This window comes from Leptonotus elevatus, chromosome 15 (assembly GCF_054856555.1).
Source record: "Leptonotus elevatus isolate MCC_2025b chromosome 15, RoL_Lele_1.0, whole genome shotgun sequence".
Taxonomy (NCBI): domain Eukaryota; kingdom Metazoa; phylum Chordata; class Actinopteri; order Syngnathiformes; family Syngnathidae; genus Leptonotus; species Leptonotus elevatus.
Genome location: NC_141253.1, coordinates 16,660,628 through 16,686,689, shown reverse-complemented (window position 1 = coordinate 16,686,689; position 26,062 = coordinate 16,660,628). Strand labels below are relative to the sequence as shown.

At 39.1% G+C, this 26,062-nt stretch overlaps 2 protein-coding genes across 6 annotated transcripts in view; both read left to right on the top strand.

Annotated features, from left to right (window-relative positions):
• The window catches only part of shroom3 (shroom family member 3), a 63,339-nt gene extending 54,803 nt beyond the window's left edge, over positions 1 to 8,536 (top strand). For 3 of the 4 annotated variants that reach the window (XM_086096766.1, XM_086096768.1, XM_086096767.1), the window contains 8 exons: positions 323 to 414; positions 2,287 to 3,073; positions 3,161 to 3,332; positions 3,959 to 4,101; positions 4,204 to 4,276; positions 5,673 to 5,838; positions 5,917 to 6,038; positions 6,104 to 8,536. In XM_086096766.1, the coding sequence (XP_085952892.1) occupies positions 323 to 414; positions 2,287 to 3,073; positions 3,161 to 3,332; positions 3,959 to 4,101; positions 4,204 to 4,276; positions 5,673 to 5,838; positions 5,917 to 6,038; positions 6,104 to 6,508 (1,960 nt within the window). In that variant the 3' untranslated portion in view covers positions 6,509 to 8,536. The remainder of the gene's footprint in view (positions 1 to 322; positions 415 to 2,286; positions 3,074 to 3,160; positions 3,333 to 3,958; positions 4,102 to 4,203; positions 4,277 to 5,672; positions 5,839 to 5,916; positions 6,039 to 6,103) is intronic. The other variant, XM_086096765.1, reaches the window with a different exon arrangement.
• A 664-nt stretch (positions 8,537 to 9,200) lies between these two features.
• sowahb (sosondowah ankyrin repeat domain family member B) lies at positions 9,201 to 25,666 on the top strand. Of its 2 annotated transcripts, none has more exons than XM_086096770.1 (5): positions 9,201 to 10,536; positions 11,700 to 11,933; positions 12,806 to 13,182; positions 20,028 to 20,215; positions 23,826 to 25,666. In XM_086096770.1, exons 1-5 carry the CDS (start codon positions 9,267 to 9,269, stop codon positions 24,277 to 24,279), a joined length of 2,523 nt encoding a protein of 840 aa, XP_085952896.1. In that variant the 5' UTR covers positions 9,201 to 9,266; the 3' UTR covers positions 24,280 to 25,666. The 2 variants fall into 2 exon arrangements, with proteins under 2 accessions (XP_085952896.1, XP_085952895.1); XM_086096769.1 differs by having other exon boundaries at positions 20,025 to 20,215.
• Positions 25,667 to 26,062: the final 396 nt, after the last annotated feature.

The following is a 26,062-nucleotide window of genomic DNA, read 5'->3' as shown; positions in this document are numbered from 1 at the left end:
GCGTGCGTGCGTGCGTGCGTGCGCAGATCTGTTTGATCTATTGCAATACCAAAATCATGAATGTACTTCTGCTTGTTAAACAGAATCTTAAAAAAGAAATTATTTTGAAGGATTGTGGGAAAACTTTATACATAAGACAAATACTTTAGACTTTAGTAAATCAGAGACTAAGACAAGGCCATTAAATGTAGCACAAATGTGCATTTATGCAGAGAGATCAATGTATGATGGCACAAGTGTTACATGCAGTAAAGTCAAAGGTTTGACCCATTTACCGTGTCGTATATACGCTCTTGACAATTTAATGTGCCTTGTCTCTTAGCGCTGCATTCAACAAGCCACTAGAGGGCCTCGCCTCCTCTCAACCAAGACAGAACAATCCTGATAACATCCAGCCTGCTGGATCTTCTCGAGGTAAGCATCACTGTTAGTACTCATACTCTGTACTTAAGTAGAAGTACAAATACTTGTTTAAAAACAATACTCTGATTAAAGTATAGAGTTAACTCATTTTCTTAAAGCTGCTCTCTGTAACAATTGGCCAAAATATCTTTACAATAGCCTTTTTATTTGACCCTTTATGACCGAAACATCTTCTAATTAGTAGATTAATATCTTAGCTGTTCACAGTGGCTACTCGTGCAAGCCTGTGGCTAATAGTTTTCAGACTGGATTTGGCTTTCAATTTCCCGCTCTCTGTCTACGGATGTGACGTCATGTGCGCGTTGTGTACGCGAAGAAGGGTGTGTGCAGTTTCAGTTTTCGTCAACAGGTGGCAGTAGTGATTCAAAATTGAATTTTGTGCATTCAGTAGCTTTAAGTAAGAGTAAAAAAAAAAGTACAGACTGAAATGTACACAAGATGTAGGCTACATATGATGGATATTTATTTTGATATCTTAACACAACAGGAAAAAAAACACCTTGACTGCTGGCATTCTCATGAGCAAAACAAAACTTGACATTAACATTTATATTTTGCACTTCTTCCAACTTCAATTACTGTTTTTGTCCAAAATAATCCAAGTTATTACTCCAAATATTCAGTGTTTTTAAAACAGTTTTAAAATAAATCAGTAATGACAGAACTATGCAACTGTTATTAACTAGATGTTCTTTTATATAATTTGCCTGTTATATATATCATGCATGTATGATGTGATGTTTATTGTGCTACTATGCGACATGTAGTTTATAGTCATGTGGAGTCTTGTTTTGCCTCATGTCTGTTGTGCCACATGTCTTAGCCAGTACTCCCTGTGACAAGAGTTATTGTAACTCAGTGGGACTCTTCCTGGTTAAATAAAGGTTAAATATAATAAAAATAATAAAAAAACATCAGACATGTAGCAAGAGAACTTCAATTTAGTCACCATTCAGACAGATCTCACTGGAGCATATTTTATATATAAGCAGTTTGGAAAATGGATGGAAAAATCGAGACCAAGAACAGTCGCGCTCGTACTGGCACCCCAAATTTCCACTGCTTAATCGTGTTGACAGCTAACAAGTTCCAGTTGCATCCAAAATCTCAGTTTCTAACTATGGAAAGCTTTTTGTTCCTTTTTATTTAAAATGGCTTTAAAGGGGAAGTCAACCTTAAACATCCTTGACAATAATATGTTCTATGCAGCCCCACTAATCTAAATACGGTGTTCTGGTTAATATGGTTAATATTGTGTTAGCGGAATATGAGTTAAGAAGCAAAATCCAGCCGTTTTTATCAATCTCAGGTGGCGGCCATTTTGCCACTTGCTGTCGACTGAAGATGACATCACAGTTGCTCAGGGCTCAGGCAACGCCAAATCACCGCTCAACTGTTTTCTGAAGTTGAGCTGTAATTAGTTGTTTCCTGAGACCTGAGCAACTGTGATGTCATTTTCACTTGACAGCAAGTGGCAAAATGGCCGCTTTCTGATATTGATAAAATCTGCTTAACTCATATTCCACTAACGCAATATTAACCAGAATACCGCATTTAGACTAATGGGGCTGCATATAATATATTATTGTCAAGAATTTTTGGGGGGGTTAACTTCCCCTTTAACTTTTGCAATGCGGGATTTTAACTCAAATCCCCGCATGGCATTGTGGCCAAAGGTCAAATGCTGGTCAGTTATTGCACCTTTTTGTATGTTACTACTTCTGATAAAACATCAAAAGCTAGCAAAATCACATGTCGACTTCAATCTATTGTTGATACAGAACAGGGAGAGCCAGAAAAAACAATGAATAATACTTTTTAATAAAAAAATAAAGTAGTAAAGTAACACTTTCACCTTCCTAGATCCGACCTTCTCCCACTCCCCCGTCCCACTGAGGGACAGACAGCGTCAGAGGAACAGTGAGCGTCAGCGAGCCCATAGCATGTCCTCTCTGGCAGCCTCAGTTGGTCTCCCTTGCCCCCTCTCCCCCGGGTCTGCTTCTCAGGACACAGATGGAACCGAGTGGCAGTCCAGTAAAGGTGAAAGTCAAGCCAATCTGGATGACATCACCTTCCCAGGCACCTCCCACAGCAGCATAGGCGAAAGTAGTGGCGGCACTAAAAGTGGAGCGATCAGCCTCGACGGCCACCTTGACGCCTTTGTGATGGACAAACCGACAAGGCACAGTTTGAGTGATGCTAGTATGTTAGAAGACACAACAAAGGGTGCTCACAGAGAGAGGACATTTAGTCTAGAGCGAAGAGGAGTGCGTTATGAAGACAAGATCAAACCAGTGTCTTCAGTGACATCATCACCGCTGCTTAATTTCCAGTTTGCTTCCACGCCAGACAAGAAACGCGGTGGGTATGTTGAGCCATTCACTTCTTCTCATCAGTCCGTCCTTCACAACATTTCCTCACTGAAGAGGTCAGAGTTCAGCCTCAACAGCTTCACTGACCAACAACAAACATCAGTACCATCCACGGGACTATTTAGTGAGGACTTGGATGAGGTATTTCTTGTAAATCCTGTACCTTCATCACCGTCTTCTCCTTCGATCAACGAGACTAATATCATGGTGGACTTTCCTCTGCCTCCCACTCCTCTCCTGAAGTTGGACAGGAGAAGCTCTTCGCAGATTGCGGGAAGGTTGGTTTTCCATTTGTTTTACATTGATGTTCAAATTAAAAAACATTATCAGCGTGGATCTTAGTAATTATTTCCACTTTCCACCAGCCTCCCTAACATTTTGGCACCTTCGAAGCCACGATCGTCCACTTTCACGTCCACCACTTCTTGCATGGACAGCCTACAGTTTGACGACACACTTAACCTTGAGTACCAGCCCCTGCTCAAGAAGGAAAAGATGGTGGAGGAGCTACAAGTGGAAACGCTGGCACGGCAGCTGGTGGGTACCTGGAGTCAGGTGGTCCGTCCCATCCCAATGGGATTCCGATGGATGTTGCTTATTACTTCTTTATATTTGTGCTATCTTTTTGCCACAACATCAGGCACATGTGAGATAGATTACGTCATTGTTAAATTATCAGTCCTTTAGCTTTTATCGGAAAATTTGTTGGTACCCACTGCTATGAAAGAAAACCCCTAAGTGATGACAAATAGCTTAAATGTGACAAACCAATAATAAATGAAAATGAACCAATGAGAATCAGGCATTGTTGGGTACAGTTCCATAGACGTTAAATTACTGAATAATATGTGCAACTGTAGTTACAGGGATATAAAGCTGATTAGAGATGGACTTGCAGCCTTTATTATGATTACCTTTGACAGATTCAAGCTATCTGTGTTTTTCTTTCATTAACATAGGGGTACTACAATTTTTGTACAATTGTATTTTGATACACTTATTTTTTCTTTTCTTTTTTTAAATCTCATGTGGACCTAATAGAGTGTGCAGCTCATATGTTTCAGACTCAGCATGTAACCTTTGACCAAGTTTAGCTTACATATCCTTTAATTGTACTCAGCAGTAGCTGTAGTTGATAATTCCTCTGTTTCCACTGCACACAGGTAATGCAGGATCGCTCTCTGACACCCATCCTAGAAACATGGGAGGATAAATCTCCTGTAGAGCTTGTGGAGGAGATCTTTCAAAACAACAGACTGGGTGCTAAAGTGCCATGGCAAGCCAGGGGTACCCCATTAAATGACAGGTATTTATTTTCCTTTGAATATTGCTTAAGCCTTGCTCAATTTTACTACCTTTCAGCTTGTTCGTGGTTGGATATTAAATGTTTGTGTTGCACCCTGTACAGGTGTGAGGATGGCGTCAACGCGGAATTGGATCAAAGGACTGAGATGGAGGAGAAGGACCTCAACAGCAGGAAGGTAGAAACAGATAAGAGAATGCATGATCTAAATGGTAGAACAGGAATAGTGGAACTTTAATTTAACGGACCCGTAATCAACGGACCCTGGATTTTATGGACAGGAAATCGTGTCAGACTCACTGAAAATGTCCCTAACAAAATATGTTTAATTCTGTTAGTTGCACACCTGGCCAAAGCCATCAAGTGACAGAGACTAGGAACGTGTTCCCGAATTGAGGCGCTCTCATCATAGATCAGGTGTTCGCAACCTTTATTGACAAAAGAGCCATTTTAGGCCAAATAACAAAAAATTAATTAAATTAAATTAAATAAAGAAATGACTGGAGCCACAAAATTTTGAAAATTATGATGAAGCATTGTTAGTGTTAGTCTAATGTAGTGAGGGCCCAAGAGCTAATTAGAGCTGCACCATAACAGAAAAATATGCAGCATCCAATATGTAGAAATTCATTTTCTTCTACCTTTTGTCTTCTGCTTTTTGATTGCAATTTGGTGGACATTTTATGATAATTTTTTAGAAATGTTAATAGTTACATTTTAAACGTTTTCTGCCTTTAAAAAAATATTGACTTACTGACTTTTTTTTTAGCAATTCTTTTCTGCCTTTTTGTATTCAATTATCTGACATTTTTGGCAATTTGATGGTAATTTTCTGCATTTCCCCTTTCTTTTTGGATATTTTGTCACTTTTTAGACATTTTTAGGTCATTTTAAAAACGTTTTATTCTATATTTCGTCTCCTTTTCGGATTACTTAAAATTTTTGACTCATGACATTTTTTGAATATTTAATTACTGTTATTATTATCTATTATAATTAATTCAGAATATTTACATATGTAAAAATAATAATTTCCTCTGATTTTTTTTAGGGATCCATGATATGGAACCACAGAAATGACGCTGTTGTAGATAAACAGACTTACAGTGGGCTAGAGCAAAAAAACACACACAAAAAACACCTCAATGTAGCGACTATGTTGGAAGGGGCGACTTCCCCATCAAAAGCAATGTAGGGCATATAGTGGCGGCCATCTTAGCAGGGGAGAGTGTCCCTTTAAGTATAATAGAAATCATGGACGTTAGCATCGCCATTGGCATGTATATGATGAGGCATTAAACCCTCCCCTTCCCGTTTAAAGCTTTTTGTTTTTGTTTTATTTATTCACAATAATTTTGTTCTGGTCTTGGCATTTTTAGGCAAAAAAAGAAAAAAGTATAGCAAAACAACAATTTTGTGCTGTACTGGGTGTACCCGTAGTTTCATGTAACATATTTCCGGTAAATTGAGGTTTCACTGTATAATGGGCATGTCAAGATGGTATTGTCATTATTCCTATGCTTAACCTTATTATTATTATTAATTCCTGGTGTATTTCTTGACAACTCCACTAGACGGAGCTGTGTGAGGCTCTGAGGTGCAGCGTGGTGTCTCTGCGCCAAGAGAAGGATGCTCTGTGTGAGGAGCAGAGGCGTCACCAGGCACTCGGGGCCAGCATTGATTCTTTGGTGCACAAACTATGCAAGACAAATGAGAGGGACAAGTACAGCATGTTCATTGGTACAGCATTCCGTTACAATCGAGGCAGATATAGCACAAAGAACCCAAACTTTGGCTAAATCAATTTTGGCTTTGCAGGAGATCTTGAGAAAATTGTGAACCTGCTGTTGTCACTGTGTAGCCGGCTGTCGAGGATTGACAAATCTCTGCACACTTTGCAACAAGAAGAGCTGGCAAAGGAGGACATTTCAGAGGAGCGGGTGAGAAAACATTGTATATTCTTGCTCATATTAGAAGTATTGTAAAAACATTTTTGTCTCCTCAGGACTCCCTCAATCACAAGCGCTCTCAGCTCATCAGTCAAACAGAGGATGCCTGGGAACTGAAGCAAAACCTGGACCGGCGGCAGCGCGTTGTTCAAGCCATTTTGCGAGGCTACCTCACTGAACTGCAGCTCCAAGACTACCGCCACTTTGTCAGCACCAAACCCTCCCTACTGATTCGCCAACGGAACCTCGATGACCTCATACGACAGCGCGAAGAGCAGCTGACGAGGCTGGCAGAGACCCTCCCGCCAGACTCGCCGGCGGCTCGAGATCGCTCGAGAGGATCTTTGCCTTCGTCCCCGAGTCCCGTCTCCTGCTCGTCCCCCTTGCCACAGCTGCTTCCATCCTCTCCGATTCCTGACCACACCCACTCGGTCAGGTCCACCACAGTGACGTCACTGTGATGTCATGAAACAGCAACAAGCAGCAGCTGTGTAGAAACTACAAACTACCACAGGAGGAGGAGTTAACAGGATGCACGAGTGAGCTTGGTCTCACTGAATCTATGCACACATGTGAAGCTGCAAACACTGTCATGTGCCTCGTTTTATTCGCACCCGACTGAAACTTTTACAAGAGAAAAAAATAACGCATCTGCCTTAAGTTTTAAAATTGCCCAACTGCTGCCATTCTTACCTGCTCTGTAAAAGTCCACCTGGTTGGAAGTGCCTAAAAATATGATTAGGATTTTAATAAAGGTCTTTTTCTTCTATTGTCCAACTGTTTTAGGAATACTTGACACGTTGACTTCAGATATTTGAAAGATTTTCGGACAAGGATCAATATTTATATGATAAGTTCTTTCAACTTTGCTAAGGCAGAGGAGATTGGACTGTGACAAGAAATAATGTGAATACTGTGAGAAAATGAAGAAAGGTCCTGTCACGCAGCTTCGCCAAGTCAGAATGCACAAATGGTGCTCTCATTTTGGCAACTATGATTTTGCTCAATTAGAAAAGCATGTTTGCTGGTGGCCAAAGAAAAGATCATAACAACAAACTGCCACTTGATGTCAAAGGAAGAAGAGTCCAAAGATTAGGATGGGATGCAATGTTCAACGTTGTTTTGTTTCATTTACATTTTCTTTTCTTTTTTTGTGCTTGGCCCTAACTTATTGATAATAATATAAATCACAAAATAAGCCAGTTTCCACATTTGAACATAAGTTATTGTTATAGATTTAGATAGTGATGGGCGAGTGCCCATACCAGGCCTTATTTCAATGTATTGGTACTCGTGACGGCGACCGATACCAGTATCAGCCGCTCTTTTGTGAGAGTTTTACGATCAGGAACTAGAAATAAGAAGAAAAAAAGAAAATAGACAATTGCCATGAATTTTATGCAATTTTAAGGAAAAATTCTATTTAAAGTTGTCTGTCATTGTTTTTGCTTTTTTTATGTATCAAAACTACTAGTGGTTTTTATACTCGGTATCTGTATCAATGACTACTCAAGAGCAGGGCTGGTCTGGCCATCTGGCATACAGGGCAGATGCCCGGTGGGCCGGCGTCTTTTGGGGCCGATGCAGTGCTTTTTAATGATTATTTTTCTCCATTTTAGATTGGCCAACAATTTAGAAGGACTAGTCCATCCATCCATTTGTAATATGGACAGAAAACTTAACCAACATCTATCAATATCAGTGGCAGAACTATGTGTCAGGCCGGGCTTGGCCGGCGGGCTTAAGTCAAAATGCCAGTCTCTGCTTAAGAGTTCTCGTATTGATATCAGTCTGAAAAAAAAAGTGGTATTGAACATCCCTAGATGTAAGCATTAAATTTGCCTAGTAATGCATATTAATGCTTCTTGATCTTATAATGCCTTAAACTGGACTCACAATTCTATTGGGGTCCTCATTATGCTCTCTTGCTCCTAAAGAACCCAGCAAAGGTCATAAGACATTTTTTAATGTTGTCAAGAAAAATGGAAGCAGCAGATGGAAATATTGGACTTTTTTTTAAGGTTATCCACTGGTGACTATGCACTTATCCATTACATACAGCTTACTTTTTAGAGGGTCATCCAATCAGACCAACTCACATGTCATCTAATGACAAACATATGTTAAACTTGACATTTTTTACTGAGGCAGCAGTGCAGTTTTTTAAAAATGTTTTTAACTACTTGAGTACGTTTTATTCAGCCTGAAATGTCTAAGTACAATATTTTATCATACACCTGCAAGTTTTCCTTTTTCTTTTTTCTTTTAGTTCAAAGAGCACATTTTACATATCGTCATTTTGTTTCCTATTCTCCAAATATCACATACAAAGCCTATCACACTCACTTATTGACTTACTCCTCATAGGCACAACAGTTTATCCCAGATGTGTTTTGTTGGTTAACTTGCTGGATCTATAAAAAGTTGGATGATGGCTCCTGATGTTCTTTTGTTTTGTTTTTGCTAAATAAATATATTTTGTAAATGGTGTCAGTGGTACTGTCGAATGTATTTAGTGATTCACTGATTGGACTCAGTATATGAACTGTATTAAAAGTCTGCCTTTATGAAATGAATATGGTAGGCAGCGATATGTCAGTAAAGCGATGGATGGATGGATGGATGAATGGTCTGACAGACATGATCAATGTGCAGTATGTTTCATCACATTCCACATACATAACTAGAAAACAGCAAAAAGTAGTTACTGAAACATTGAACAGTTGTACGCGTCTACTCAAAAATTTAGAGAAGGTCTAATCAAGTTCACCTACAGGTTTGGTTCATCCCGAAACGTTTTCATCCCAAACGTTTTGTAAATACTACAGTAGGCCTACAGTTTTACGGCTACTTGCTTGTATCAAGTACATGTATTATATTGTTGCCCGCTAGAGGGAGACAATGTCTTAAATTGGCAACATTGCTTCAAGTTGAAAATACATTTTTCGGCTACTGACGGTCCTGGCCTGGGCCTTAGAATCGACACCAGTATTTACTTTAAAATGATCAAAATTTAAATTATGTTTAAGTAAATAGAATGAATCTGTGATTAAAACGAATAATAACGTTGGTCACCATGCCTCCGGTTCACCTGCAAGAATGCGACTAGTGAGAAAAGGGTTAAATACCTGAAGTGGGCGGCGCTTCATTCTTCTGTCACTCAAACTCAACCAACTACCGACCTTCGAAACCAACAAGGAGCAAAAAACTGAAACTAGAATGGACACGGATTTCACCCAAGAATCGGTTTTACATTTTCTACAGAGCAGAGGAGGCTCGGTGAAAAATTCCGACCTGCTTCTACACTTCAGGGGCTTCCTCAGGGACCATGCAGACCAGGTTCGGAACCGCGAACTCTTCAAGAAGTTCGTCAACTCCGTGGCCACGGTCAAGCAGGAGCATGGCGTGTCGCATGTCGTTCTCAGGAAGAAATTCGGAGGTTCGGATCCAAGCGGTGGTGGAACCACAACTTCCGGGACGCCCGCCCGAAGGACCGCCGAGCCGCCACCCTTGAACCCGGATTTGGGCAAAGAAAAAGTTCAAAAGAAGCCATCGCCCCGAGAGGAGGCAGCACACGCTCTGCCAAGAGAACCTGAGATGAAAAAAGTCCTACCCGCGGCTGGTATCATACTGAACAACAACAATGTAGAAACTTATTTGAACCTGACACCGGAACCGAAGCAGGTTAGTAGAGCTGAAGCAGCTCCTGCGGTGAATCTCGCTCAAATCTCAGCTAAAACACACCCTAGGCCCCAAGGAATGCCGGAGTATCCCGCGATGAGAAAGAACCTCCCCCAAGGCTCAGTCCAACAAGTCAGCCAGCAGGTGTCGCCTCCAGGAACCCAAAAAAGCAAAGAGGGGGATCTTTCCTGTCAAAGTCTTCTTGCTCAGCTACGTCGCCCCAGATACAGGCAGAGTTACAAAACTGCAGTCTCCTATGAGGATGATGATGATGATGATGCCGATGAAGGGCTCAAGTTGAAGCTGAATTCACCAGGAGGAGTTGAACCCCTCAGTGGTCACCTTGGACCTCTTGCTGCATCCAACGTAAGCCCGCCCGTTGCCTCATCATCAACGGAGAGTATGATTCCGAAGATTTCTATCCAGAATTTGGCAGAGGGACAGGTACCCCATTCCCACCCAGGGTTCAGTTTGGAGTCAGAGCTGCAGCTAAGAGGACCAAAGTTGGGTCCAAATGTAGTTCCTGCATCGCCCCCCAGGGACTCCATGCCCACCCGGCTAAGTTTGCCAGCAGAGCGCTCCATGCCGATTCCAGATAGAACTGAAGATGAGGAGAGACGCTTCTCGCACCCTGCAGGTGCTGTCTTGGAGCACGGACATGGTTGGAGTCCAAATGAAAGGACGTTGCTGTCGAGCAGCCACAACAGCGTCTTCTGCTACCCGTCTGATGTTGGCTCCTCCAGCAATGAGTGGGCAGCCAGACGATCAGGGTGGAACAGCAGCACTGAGAAACTGCATTTAGTAGCAGGTAAGATCACACACAAACTTTTGGAGCAGTCAGCTACTGAGCTGTATGTTTCATAGCCTAAAAATGTCACATGATAAAAATTGTGAAAGAAAACACATTGGAGTTCTTGTCTTTTCTTGTCGTTTAATTGTCTTAAGGCAGCTGGACGATGTGATAACATGATCAAAAATATTGTGGTATCACTGTATTAAAATTACAACTCTAAAATGACCTATACATATATTTGTATATTTGGATAAATACAAAACATTTTTTTTCTCCATTAAATACTATTTTAAATATTGAATATTTGGTACATTAAAGGGATACTTTGCTCATTTAACCATTTTCAGCAGTGAGAAGATAATACTTTGTCTATAATGTGATTATTTTTCATGTGCAATTCAACTGTTTTCTGGGTTTGGTCATGTGACTTTAGCAAACTGAGCAATGATAGGTTGTTACCTGTTTCCTGAGCACGTGCGATGTCATCTTCATGGAGAGGAAGTTAGTAAAAATGTGTTTTTAAAAGTATTAATTGTACATGAAAAATAATGTAGTTATCACATTAATTATTGAATTGAAATATCTTCTCACTGCTGAAAAACGCTCAACGAGTCAAGTATCCCTTTAAGACCCATGTGCTACTCATGTTGTCATTGGGGCTAACTAGTACCTTCTGGCACAGTTTTTATGAGGCAATGGACATTCATCAAAGCGAAAAGGCATCCGTGCATGCAGTGTCTTTTTCCTCTTGCACCCGCCCTCCCCCTCTGTGCCTAACTCCTTGCTTAGAAAGAGGAAAAAAAAGTAAATTGGAATTTGGAAGCAATTAATTTGTAAAAGGCGGCTCATTTACTCAACTGTGCATATTGTGCCCTCCTTAGACGTCCCCTGAGCAAATGAACAAAAAGCTCATTACCAGTGACAGCCAATCTTAGTGGTTATTGAAAATGTGACATTTTAAAATCACAATAAATCATTAAGCTGGTAATCGGCCCATGCCTATCCTTCATTGTTCCACTGTGTATTATTATGTGCATGTACTAGCAGCAAAAACACCATAAAAAGGGTCTGTGATTTGTTTTCGTTTTTTTGCCATCAAGTGATGACCTCAAAATAAAAAACAGGTGTCAAAACATGTCAGGGTTTGTCCTGAAGGTGATTTTGTGTTTGGTGATCAGGTGGTCCCGCAGATGCCTTAAAATCTCAGACGGTCCTCCAGCGATCCCCTGAGACAAAACTGGGATCCATGATGCGGCACACCGAACTGAAGGTCCCGGCACCCTGGCATCAGTCCACAGGCAATCTCCTTGACAAACGAGCATTCCCCGCCCATGTGGCGCCATTACATCACTCCTCGGACCATCTTGACCAGCACTCTGTGTCCAGAAGGGTTCCATGGCACCATTCCTCAGGTCAGACAGTTGTCTTCTTTAGAGAAAGTTAAGTGAGGTCTACTGTAAAGGTGCATTTATCTCATTCGTTGTCATTGATGGCTATAGTGGCAAAGATCCAATGTACAATGAGAATCAAGATTTATTGGCCAAGTATGGAAAAGCATTTGTTTTCACGTAACAATGTCAAAAGCAGAGACAGATGGAAGCACCCCAAGTTTCTTAGATGGAAAGAAGGATAAACATGAGGAGGGGGAAAAAAACCAAATCACAATTTCTGCTCTTGTAAAGGACTTTAAAGTGAGAATTCTGAGATTAAAGTCAGACTTTAAAGTGAGAATTCTGAGATTAAAGTCAGACTTTAAAGTGAGAATTCTGAGATTAAAGTCAGACTTTAAAGTGAGAATTCTGAGATTAAAGTCAGACTTTAAAGTCAGAATTCTGAGAATAAAGTCAGAATCCTGCCAACCTTTTTGTTCTCTTCACTTGCCCTAATCCTCTTCCGTAGCTTTCAGATGTGGTTTCAGGATGAACCTGAACGTAACTAAAAAAAATTATATAAATAAATATTCTCAGAATTCTGACTTTAAAGTCAGAATTTTCACTTTATTCTCATAATTCTGACTTTAAAGTGAGAATTCTCACTTTAATCACAGAATTCTCACTTTAAACTCATAATTCGGACTTTCTGACTTCCCCTCACAATTCATAGCTCTACGTCACAGTCAAAATTCTCACTTTAAAGTCAGAATTATGACAATAAAGTCAGAATTATGACAATAAAGTGAGAATCCTACCAGCCCTTTTTTTCTCTTCATTGACCCTAATCCTCTTCCGTAGAAAGAATATGTCTTGTGAGTAGCATATTGTAAAACAACTGTAATGATGTCCAGGTGATCTCTACGACGACCACGAATCAAGTGACTGCTCCGCCTCATCACCAGCGCCGCGTCAGCGCCCGACGCTCGCCAGGCGCATCAGCAGTAGGCTGAGAGGCCGCATGTGCCGCAGCATGGACGCCGACCTCAACCAGCTCCTGCAGGAGGAGGAGGAAGCGGCAGCGGCGGAAGGCAGAGCAGGAGGGAATGAAGCGGCAAGACGGAAGCGCCTCCACCGGATCTCGTCCTCGCTGAGCCTTCGCTACAACCTGTCGTCGTCCTCGCTGTCGTCCTGCTCCACATCATCTCTCTGCAACAGCTTGGCTGACTTGACTGAGAGGACGGACGCCAACGGGAAGATTGGTACTCATCATGAAAGTCCCACTAAGCAGGTAGGACAAAAAGCAACTTGCTCGGAACCATGTTTGTTCCGTCCATTTTTTATACATGGATTTTATTTTTATTTTTGCAGACTCACGCAGTACAGTATTGCAATGGTGGCTATGATCTGATTTGTATTAGCATTGGCTTATTTAGTCATGGAATAATGTTGAAGTATAGTATGCAAGTGACTTTTTTAAAGACACCATTTGTAATGTACAGTAGATGTAGCCTAAGTGTGAACTAAATAGTTAGTGTTTGTTTACCTTAAATTCGCTAGCGCGCTAATGCTAATCGCGATTGCTATTGTTAGAGTAATAAATATTTGTATTCTACTCTTTGCGTGTTCAATTAACTGAATGGTGAGATTCTGGTTAAGAAGTCCCTTTGCAAAGGTATCATTAAAACAGAAGCTTCTGATGACAACAATTGAAGACACTCAAACCGTGTTCTGTTCAGATTGTGTCTCCCTCCTTCTGCTGCACATCATTATTTATTGAAAAGTGGGTGAATACGAAAAGTCTCCTCCCATCAGCAAGTTCAGCAAGTTCCCAGGAATACAAATCAGATTAGAGAAAAACAATAATACATCAGCCTGTCTCTCCCCTCTTCCGACTGAGACCGGTACTAGACTATACTCCCTTGTAGATAATAGTAGAAGAGAAACCCGTTGCCCTTCTTTTCTCATGAGAGGGACAGATAAGAATACAATACTATTCTATTCATTGAGCTACACAGCTATAACTAAATCCAAAACGGCTAAAATATAAATTGAAACTGAAAAACAATGTTAATAACTCATCATTCCCTCATTTGAGCTCATGAGAGCTCAACACATTAAAACATTTTTTTCAATGGTTGTGTGGTGGAAATAATTATCATTAAAACATCCCTTTAGCAGGAGAGGAGGTAGTTTAGCAATCATATGACATTAAAAAACAATTTGATACATTTAAAAGATTTTTAGTGGAATAAGCATAGCATATGTGAGGCTTAACATAAAATGTTGTTTATTAAAAAGTGTCGCAATGTATCGGCAGACGAATATGTGTTCTTTGAAGCCATCTCGTGATGAAGTTCTTTGTTGAATGAGAAGATGACGTTGTCAGCTTTTTGCAGAACCCCAGAATAGATTGCCTGCAAATGTGATTCTCGTGATGATTGCCCAGGAAAAGGCACTTGACTTGATCCGTTGAATGATGTCAGAACGATGTCCAAACGGCCGCTCCAGAACCGAACACTGGGTCAGCTGACGTGGCTCCCAGGTCGGAGGTGATAAGATTGATGATCATCAGTTGATGAGATAGCCGGCAGCCTTGTAGACCAGTTGTGGAATTTCGTCTCTCCTTTCCGTCATCAACCTGAGAGCGGAATATGTTTAGTCTTCTCATAAACCCACATAAATTTTATTTGGAGGAAAAACCCTGATAGTTTTTGTTAGTTGGGATTAGTAAATGTTATTTGGTTAAGATCCGTAGGTCCTGCGCTGTTGGAACAGGAAAAGATCTATTTTTGTGACATTAAAATAGAGCCCAGCCTTTGATTGAGTTGAATGACATTCGCTCATTCATTAATATAAGACAGAGCTTGTAAATATTTATTTTTCAAATAGGTTTTGTTCAATAATAGGTAATTTTTTACCACGACTAAATTTGTTCTAAATTTGCATAACTGTGCCTTTCACCATCCTGAAAGGAATCATTTTACTAGCATATCATATATTCTCTTCCCAGAATCCCACGACCGATCGAATCGTGACATGTTGGAAAAAAACTCACATATATTCATATTATCTATACTCTTTTGCAAACACTGGGCTCCAAACATTACATTTTTCTAAAATAAAAGATATAATATAATATAATTACCTTCATCCGGCGAATATGCATTATTGTCCTTGCTTGCTTCAGACTTACTTTGCTCCGCTCGATTTCCTCTGGTAGATTTCTTCATATTCAAACTGTGGATTATCACTTCAAAACCTTTTCATTTTTTTAAATCTACTAATTCGTCTACATTGGTTAATTTCTTAAAACATAAACTCCCTCATTTTGACAAAGATCCACTGATTTTTTCAAACACGTCAAGATAAAGGGAGGATAAAATAGAGACCTCATAACTCAAAAGACGTCGTAAATAACACAACCCTCTAAATCAGGCTATGAGGTAAATGAAAAAACTACAAAACACTACAATAAAAATGAGCACAAGCAGATACAATGTAAGACACTAATATATGATGACTTTGGGGCCATAAAAAATAGAGGTAACCATATTAATCTAATTCAGGATACGAATTACACAAAACTTACAAATATCTACCATTTCCTAGATTTAATCAAACTAAAAATTATCTTCAAACTGCTAATCAACTTCACCTCTTTTACATATTAGCGGGGCTCATAAAAAACACAGCACAAAAAATATTTCTGGGATTGATAAATCACAGTGCTGTGAAAAAAAAAAAAATTTAACCATCAAACTCTTAGTTAGTCTTTTACTTGTTACTACTCATTTTATTCTATAATTTATTTTATACTATAGCTGCAGCTGGACGAAGTCCAAAAAAATTCCTCACATTAATAAAATTCCCATTGTACCAATTCAGAAACTGATTCTCCCAAAAATATAGGCAAAAATTTAGTAGGCTATAGATTGAAATAAATTTTCTCAATCCCTCATTTCAAATTCACATATGTTGTTTTCAATTTCCTGAAATACCTTGCTATAGTTCACAGTTCCCCATTCAACACATTAAAAATGCCTTGCATATACCGTGCAGCATTTCACCGATTGAAGGGTCGCATCCTAGTCAGACCACCAGCTTTCAAAAGTCAATGTTCAGGGCGGGGCTGTGTCAGACAAAGTTCAGCAGGTATCAGCGATGAGAGAAGACATCTCTGTAATGAGGCTTGTACACAGTCACTGAGCATTGTGGAAGTTGAGCATCATGTTTTTTGTAGGCACAGGAGGAAAAGACTGTGCTCTGCGGCTCTTGACCTTTGATCTCTGCCACATCCATTCAGACGCTGTCTGCAATGTGGACCCGATGACACATTTTCAGTCCTTCCAGGCGCTCACCTCGACCAACGAATGCACCCGGCTGATCCAATGCACTACAATGCCAGACTGAGGAAATGGGATCACAGCAAGATAGTTCACTTCCTGCTTTCTCAAAAATGTTTCGTAAAAAAAACCAGCCTTTTTTTTCTTTTTTTTTTAAATACCCCTTCAAAATAGCTACTAGCAATACTTGCAAATACAACGTATCAGCAGCTGGGGCGCATCCCGTTCGCAGTTTGTAATCAGTGAAGGCCATCAAACCCTCATCTGCCTTGGAACTCAAACATCAGTTTCTGAAATGACACACTCAGAAAAAAAACAAATATTAAAAATCATTATCATTATGTCATTTTCAAAAACATTTATAACTTCAACTCAATACAGCTCAAACAAAATACTATTATTTTATCATTATTCTTGATTCATTTGTCCCGAAAAGGGAAAGTTAACAAATTAACCATTTTCATCAATTATTAAAGTGTAAAAGACTATCAATTCAGTCACTAAAAAAAAATAAAAATAAAACACTAATTTAATATTCTTCTACAAAAACTCAATATCTTTCAAATACTATTACTTATTTTTATTGTTTATCATTCCTCTCTTACCTACAAAAGAGAAAAAGTCCCATTACGAGGACACATTATGCTCTAACCCACAGCCCCCTCCTTTTCTTCTAACCTAGAAACGGGGGGGGGGGGGGATCTTAACATTATACATCGCAAAACCTATTTTACCACATTCCCATTAATAAAACAAACGTCACTATCACACCAGTCTCATCTCACACAAAAACAACACCAAACTTAGTTAAAGATATTGAAGAAAAGCAAACAAAATTACCATATGCACATTTCTCACTCACAATCACAATAATAGCCCCCACCTTTTAGAAGCTAGGTCACAGGCTCAAATACATACGCACACACTCTTTAGTCATTATAAAATAATAAACGGTTTCATTCTATCAATTCGTTGTTTACAAATCTTATGGCATTCAAACCGCAGTTTTGTACGGTGATTTCAGTAAACGGGTTAGCTTCGAACAAATCACCCGTAAACTGCTCCACAAATGCTGGAGTCATTTTAGCATCAAATTCAGCCACTACATCATTACCAACAAAGAAAATACAAAAGTCTGACGTACCATTTTGTCTAGCGAAAGCTTTTCATACAATCGATCCATAGTTTGTTTTTTCGTTTTTCATCGACGTTTTTTATTTTTCCGCATGGCTGCGACTCACAAGTCCCGACTATGAACCGGAAGCGCATTCAGGACAAACCATTCTGTATCCCGGTCAAAAACGCCCTCCATTTTGTTTGTAGTTCTTTATTTTTTACTTCCGGTTTCTATTCTACGCAAGTAGTATTAATATTTATCAATACAGTGACGTCTCACTTTTAGTATAATAGTTCAATAGGTTAACACATATGGCCACACAACAGACACACATAAGAATCACGTGACCTCTCGTTTATACACAGCGGTTATCCAATCCCGCTGAGCTAAACTCTTCTCCATATATTGCAAAATGTTTACAAGGCGCTCATTTTCAAAATAACTTGTCACGCGCTATCGAATTAAACCGTAGAACAAAAGGAATTCATACGGTAATCCTGACCCCAAAACTACAATCGTAGGAGCGCCAAAAAATAAAATAAATTCACGTAATCTCTCGATTGCAAATACAGTAACACAAAATCCAATTATTGCTGTAATCAACCTGGACCCCTCAATACTGTTCAATTTCAAACAGGCGCTTTTTCAAAAAACATATTACGTGTAAATGGATGTTCTCACCAAGAGTCATGAGCAAATATGATACTAGTCCCCAATCGGCAAAACTGCTAAAAAGGCAGAGCGCACACCATAATCTTCGCGATACTTAGTAGAAGAAAGACTTCTTACGTCATCCGGCAAACCCTTTTATTCAATATATATTATGGTCTAAGGATTCTTCGTAGCGGGACGAAAACAAAACAAAACAACAACAAAAAAAAAACACTACTTCATCCTGTGTAAAAAAAGCTTTATCTCTAGGTCTGCATTTACGTCACTTAAAAATGCACCACCCCACGACGTGTTTAGTTCAATATCGTAGGAATTATCCCAACTCTATAACGACATCAAACTACAACTTGTTCACACAGATCTCATTTAAAATTTAGCCAATTTAGAAGACGAAAAAACCAGTTGCAGCGGTCCCAAACAGACAGAACCTCCCTACGTGGATAAAAGTCTCCACTTACCGTACTTTATTTATTTAGGCCTAGAAGTTCCGCCCGTCCGTGAACGCCGCAGCTTGCTCTACGTCAAAATACCACCATCCGTTAGAATTCAGCGTCGGAGGTCACCATTTGTTAGAGTAATAAATATTTGTATTCTACTCTTTGCGTGTTCAATTAACTGAATGGTGAGATTCTGGTGAAGAAGTCCCTTTGCAAAGGTATCATTAAAACAGAAGCTTCTGATGACAACAATTGAAGACACTCAAACCGTGTTCTGTTCAGATTGTGTCTCCCTCCTTCTGCTGCACATCATTATTTATTGAAAAGTGGGTGAATACGAAAAGTCTCCTCCCATCAGCAAGTTCAGCAAGTTCCCAGGAATACAAATCAGATTAGAGAAAAACAATAATACATCAGCCTGTCTCTCCCCTCTTCCGACTGAGACCGGTACTAGACTATACTCCCTTGTAGATAATAGTAGAAGAGAAACCCGTTGCCCTTCTTTTCTCATGAGAGGGACAGATAAGAATACAATACTATTCTATTCATTGAGCTACACAGCTATAACTAAATCCAAAACGGCTAAAATATAAATTGAAACTGAAAAACAATGTTAATAACTCATCACTATCCTCTTAGTGAAGGCTAATTTTGTTGGTGTTTAACAATGCATATGTATAGAAGATAATAAAATTATGAGTATTTATATCCCCTCAATTCAATTTACATCCAATTTTAGTGGATTAACAAAAAAATAAATCAATAAATTTAGAAACCAAAAAAATCAGGGATAGGGCATTACTCAATTCATCGATGGAATAATCAAGAGGATAATCGATTTTTAAAAAGATTTGAAAGTGACAGCACTAATTGCTTTCACTATTTAAAATCAGTTCCAATGTAGCTGACATTCTTAGGTTAAAATAAAAGGGTAAAGAATTACAACATGATTAAAGCTACTGAATGCGGTAAATTAAATATTGAATCGTAACTGGCACCTGTGGCCAAAAAATGAAACTGCATTTTCCCTTCTTCATATACACAATGCGCATATGACGTCACATCGGCAGACATAGGGCGGGAAATTCGAACCTGAATTCTGTCTGAAAACTATTGCAGAAGTTCCTATTATGAACAGCTAAGGTGTTAATCTACTAATTGAAAAAAAATTTCAGTCATAAATATTCAAATAAAAAGGCTGTTAGTTAAAGATATTTCTGGGCAAATTGTTACAAAGTGCAGTTTTAAAATCCATTTGTTACACCCTGGTTCAAATCACCCCTTTGCGCGTCCACACGGCGAATGAATGGTGCATGTACAAAGACACCACTGGCTAATTTAAAAACACAAGCATAGAATAGTTTGCTCATGGACACATTTTCGGCACTAGTCACTTGGTTGTTTAAACTTACATTTTATCATGTGCCAGGCACTCCAGACCATTTGCAAACAAGTCCATTTTTATAGTATGTTCGCTTAAACTGGAAAGGAAGAACATTGCGGGCCAACGTGTGCCACATACTGACATTGGTTCCGTTGTCTCGACTTTTGTTTTTGTCAGCAGTCTTTGGTTCCTCTGGAGCCCAGAGAACACGCCTGGCTGGTGAAAGGGGCGTCAGGAGCCTGGCCAGACATCTACTCGCTGTTCCGAGAGGACTGCACTCTTCTCAACAGGCGAGACTTCATCTCTGGGTTCACCGTGCTGCACTGGATCGCCAAACACGGCGACCACCGAGTTCTCAACACACTCTGGTACTGCTTGCATGCAACCTTATTATGACTTTACAAACAGAATACAGTGAAATATGTCAAGTGGAATATGATTAATTCCAGTACTCTGGTGAAGTCTTTACATTCAATTCATTCAAATAGTGGAATTAAAAAGTACTTTATCTCTGCTGCGTATAGTGGAAGTCTGCAAGAAGAGGTGGCAAATCCAGGTCCAGAAAGTAAAAACCCTGCCACAGTTTAGCTTTAGCCCCAGGTGCTAGCTAGTGTTTGAAATCATTTCTTTGATTTCCTGCGTGTTCAAATAAAACTCAAAAGTTGAAGTCTTGTGGAGAATTTTTTGCCAGCTTTTATTTCAGAATTCTGAAGTCACTTTAGAACCTTGCTCAAACAGCATCTGGTCTAGAAGTGTGCCCTCTCTTTCCGCTCTCCCTCACTTACACAAAAACAGTTTACTCCCCCCTGTCATCTTGTCCTGTCAGCAGAGTGAAATACACAACTTGATAATCTTACTTCAGTTCCTATCTTAGTCCACTCCAGATGTGGGTAAACAATTGGCCCCCGGCGCCTCCTCGCACCAGGGATTTTTATGGACAGACCTTTGCTTGCATTTTCAAACATCCTTTCATTTAGATAACTCAGAACCCTTACATTTCTTTCCCAGGGAGGAGAACAAAAGACTATAGATTGACTAACATATGAATTAACTGTTGTCTTATTATTACACAGCTCTAACTAATATCAAAAACAATTAAAATATAAATTGAAACAGAAAAACAATGTTAATAATCTAACACTAGCTAGCTAGCTCCCGTGGTGCTCGTTTACCTGCTAGGGAGCTCGCTAGCTAGCTAGAATCAGGGGCTAAAGCCAAACTGTGGCAGGGTTTTTACTTTCAGGTGCTATCTAGCTAGCTCCCATGGTGCTCGTTTACCTGCTAGGGAGCTAGCTAGTTAGCATCAGAGGCTAAAGCCAAACTGACAGTGTTTTTACTTTCAAGTGCTAGCTAGCTAGCGCCCATGTTTTTTTTTATTGCTTTATTTAACAAATTGAAATCAAAAGCCAAACATTAAGCAAACAATCGATCATCACAGTACACAACAATCTCACAATAACAGTAAAGGAAAAGGGGAAAATGGGAAATAAATAAATAAATAAATAAATAAATAAATAAATAAATAAATAAATAAAAATAAATAAATGCCAGGGGTCTTAAACTAAGAAATATTAAAAACACAAAAATGAGAACACAAAATTAAGGCCTTCTTATTTTTGGAAGTAGCAATGGACTGTACATATACATCTCTTTTAAAAACAGGGGGAAAAAAGGTTTCGACTTTACACATTTATATTTATGAATATAAAACTAAGCAAGATAAATTAAAAGATGAATCAAATATAATTTTTCTAATTAATTGAATTAATTTGATAGTTCACCCCCCCCCCCCCCCAAAAAAAAGCATTCGCTAAGGAAAGCTCAACATTACAAAAGATATTGTCCAAAATAAATTTGCAAATGTCTTGCGAGCATAAGTACATTTCCAAAACAGATGCACAAGAGTCTCTGATTGGGAGCCACAAAAGTAGCAGTTTAGATCCATATCATAACCAAATTTAACAAAAAAGGATTTCACAGGAAAACAACGATGAATAATTTTGAAAGACACTTTTGAAAGACACTTCCTTTACCTTGTTCACTAAAAAGAATTTCTGAGGCAGGGTCCAAATTTTTTTCCAACATAAATTCTTAACACTTTTTTTTTTTTTTTTAAATAATAAAAAAAATAAAAATAAATTCTTAACACGACAGTTCCATTATGATATTGCAGGTGACACAGACACAATATCAGATTGGAAAAAATCACGGATTTTGCGATTGTTTTTATGACAGGAAGGATTGAAACATAATCTACCCATTGGTGATTCTGTGATATCAGCAATAGGAGTGTGAGCTACAACACCAATGTGACCCCTATACAGCATTAATACACCAGAAGGAATAGCAAATTGTTTAGGCGTCACAGGCATCAGAAAGTGTAGAAGAAATTCCTCATAAGTAAATAACATTCCCCTGCTGTTGAATAATTGACTCACCCAGATGATATTATGATCAAACCAAATCTTTAATTTTTTTTATTTGTTCTTGTAACAAATGTCTTGGTTATTCCAAATAGAGTAGCGGTGTGGTGAAAAGTTATGCTTGTAAATGAGTGGCCAAGCAAGCAATGCCTGCTTATGGAAGTTTGATAAGCGAATGGGGATTCTTTCAATTTTATTACATGACAACAGAAATCTTAATCCACAAATTTTGGAAAAAACATAGTTCGAAATACAGTTCCAAATTGAGTCAGGATTATTCATAAAATACCAAATCCAGTTAATATAAAATATATTATTTAAGGAGTCAAAATTTAAGAAGTTAAGTCCCCGTTTCTCATACGCATTCATAACCACAGATTTTTTAATGTAATGTGTTTTATTCTTCCATAAAAAAATGAAAAGCATCTGGTCTATGTCTTTAATGGTCTTATTATCTACATACAATGAAAGGGCAGCATAAGTAAGTCTGGAAATACCTTCTACTTTACTTATCAAGGTTCTACCTCTTAAAGACAAATCTCTAAAAAGCCCCATATTAAATCTTTTTTTAAAGTTTTTTCAATAATCGGTGCAAAATTCAGGGAACTTTTGTTTTTTTCATCTTTAATGATAGCTATTCCTAAATATGTAATCGTGTCTTTGACAGGAAAGTTCAAAATCGAGCCAACAACAGAGTTTTTCACTGCCATAAGATCACATTTATTTACATTCAGGTATAGTCCAGAAGCCCTAGAGAACACATTTATGATGTCCAGAGCAGACGCTATCTGGTCAGTCTTTGAGAAAAAGAGTGGTATCATCGGTTAATTGACTAATACATATTTCTTGCGCTGCAATTTTAATTCCTTTTAAAGTACTTGACTTAATATGGTTAGCTAAAAGTTGCGTAACAAGGAGGAAGAGGCAAGGAAAAATCGGACATCCTTGTCGGATCCCCCGTTTAATGTCAAAATGAGGAGTGGTACCAGTACTCAATTTAATAGAGCTGTTATTATTAGCATACAGGGTAGCTAGCTCCCATGGTGCTTGTTTACCTGTTAGGGAGCTAGCGAGCTCGCATCAGGGGCTAAAGCCAGACTGTGGCAGGGTTTTTACTTTCTGGACCTGGATTTGTCACCTCTGTCTACAAGTAATTGATGCTTCTCACAAAAAGGTTTAGAATTGCCCATAGATGCCAGAAGATGGCAATGAGGCACTATTTTTGTTGAAATGAAGCTCTTCAACTCACATCGACAATATCTCACAATAGTGAGTACACACCACTCACATTTCTGCAGTTATTTCATTATACCTTTTCATGAGATGATACTGAAGAAATTACACTTTGACACAATGAAAAGTAGTAGTACTATTAGTTATATAACAATGTAAATTTATTGTTCCCTTAAATTAACTCAAAGAACAGCCATTTTCACTTATTGTGTCAAGATACAATATGTGAGGGCTGGACTAACTTTTGTGAGCTACAGTACAAAAAGATGAAGATAATAGTTCTGACTTGCTAATAAACTACCTCCGCTACTTGTGTTTACAGGTACGGTGTGCAAAAGGCTGGTTTGGCATTTGACGTCAACGCTCGGTCGTCATGCGGCCAAACGCCACTTCACATCGCCGCCATCCACGGCAACAAGAACATGATCCGCCTGCTGGTTAACAAATTCGACGCCGACGTGAAGCTGCGGGACACGGCTGGGAAGAAGCCCTGGCAGTATCTGAGCCCAAGCGCGCCACAGGACTTCTTCCAGGTGCTGGGTGCGCCCACGCCCAACATCAGGGCAGGGGAGGCGGGATCCCCCGCGGGAGGACGTCTCGTCGAACAGAAGCCGCATCAGCGCCGTCGCCATCGACGCCATCACCTGTCCTTCGCCTCCCAGGGCGAGAGGCCCAAGATCTTCTCGGGCACGAAAGTCAAACGGTCGTCATCAATCGCGGCGTTCTTAAAACACAAATCACTGGCTCGCTTTCATGGATACAAGTCTGATGACTGATGTGCACATTTTGGTTTCTTTTTAAACTGCTTGACTGAACAAGCTTGTTTTCACAAACCCCCGCAAATGTGGAGAGCTTTTTGAGCATTTATTGCATTCCCTTGATATCCAGCTTAAGGTCCATGTAGTTCTATGACCTCACTACTAAGGCAATTCAGCGCACTTAGAATGATCATGTCTTTTTTATAATATTCTTCTCACTTCTGTTTATGGGTACTAGTTCGTCAGCTACATGTAACTAATGAAATAGGAGGTTAGGGTCCAGGAGGCTACTAGTGCGTAACACAAGGCTACTAATAAGGCCTAGTAGTGTTATTAGTGCAGCATACTGTAGTATCATACAAGTGACAGACTAGTAATGGGCCTAAAGCTGGAAATTGAGTAAATGTCATGCACGATAGGAATGTGACCTGCTTGGGGTTATCTAACGGTACAAATCCTTGCAACAAACAGACCAAAGACGAATTTAGTTCAAACTTGAGTTCAAGTAAGGTTTGCTGCTCTAGTGGTGTCAAAGAAAAGACTGCAAGGAATAACAATGTCGGTTGCCGGCCTGTGAGTGAATTTGCAGAGCGGATGTACCCGTTACCTGATTGTCTGATGTCATTGTTCTTCAAGATAAAACATCCGAATATTTGATCACATTCAAGTTCATCTTTCAAAGTTCACACAAATATCTAACTGTGAGGACCAACTTATATTATATATTAATGTAAACAATGTTTTAAATCATTCATATTTTTAAAGACTTGTTCATTATTCCAGTTATTCAACTGGGTATTTGATGTGCGAAAGCACATTCGCCATCTTAGATTTTGAGATTCAACTTGTGAAATCATGTATTCATCATTTAATGTGGTGGTTGTTTGCATATTCTACGGTATTATTTCCAGTATGGCTCGATATTCATATTGGGGTTGCGTGTGGAATCACTGATGTGAGGAAGTACTCAGCATTTGTGCTCAATGTAAGTATTGTCATTCGCCATGCATCTTATACATTGTCAGTTGTATTATGTGTCAGCTGTACTGAACAGTATTTTTATTAGTATTTGACTGGACAAAGTTCACAGTATATTAAATGTGTTTCTCAACTGGAGCGGTTTCGTTTAACCTACCATAAAAGGAATGTTGGAGTTATTGCTTAATTTCTCCACCAATAACCCAAAGGAAATTGGCGTGTCATGACTGAGTACTCGTCTGTGATTAGTTATTTTAAAACGAGTTTTGTTCAAGGGAACAGAAAATGCGTAGACGTTGATCTTGGCCTATTCATCATTCAAACATAGACCAGTAAATGTAGTGTACTACATTCTTCAAAAGCAGGTTAGACCTGTACACATTTTCTAACATTACTGCTCCTCCACCACACGGAAGTTAATAAAGCTAATGCTAAATGCATGAATTTATCACCTAGTTGTATCTGTCAGACAAAGTAAATTATTGAAATAGTCAGAGATGCCTTTGTGAAGGTTCTGTGCCATGATGCCATCCCAATGCAAACATGAGTAAAACGAGTTCTGCCGCACCTAAATATGCTCAACCTTGAAAACATGTCAGCACATGAGCACATGTCTCATGAATGTGTTTTTATCATTTAGTCACATCTAAAGCTCGTTGGACACAAATGATACAGTATATCATAAGATGTTCTAATTGGTCAGAAAAAAACTAATTATTTTTTATCCATCAAGCTATTTTGTACGGAAGCGTATTGCATTCACTTTGGGCAACTCCTGTTTTTCTGACAATTTTTGGGGGGGAGCTTTGTTTTTTGAGTTTTT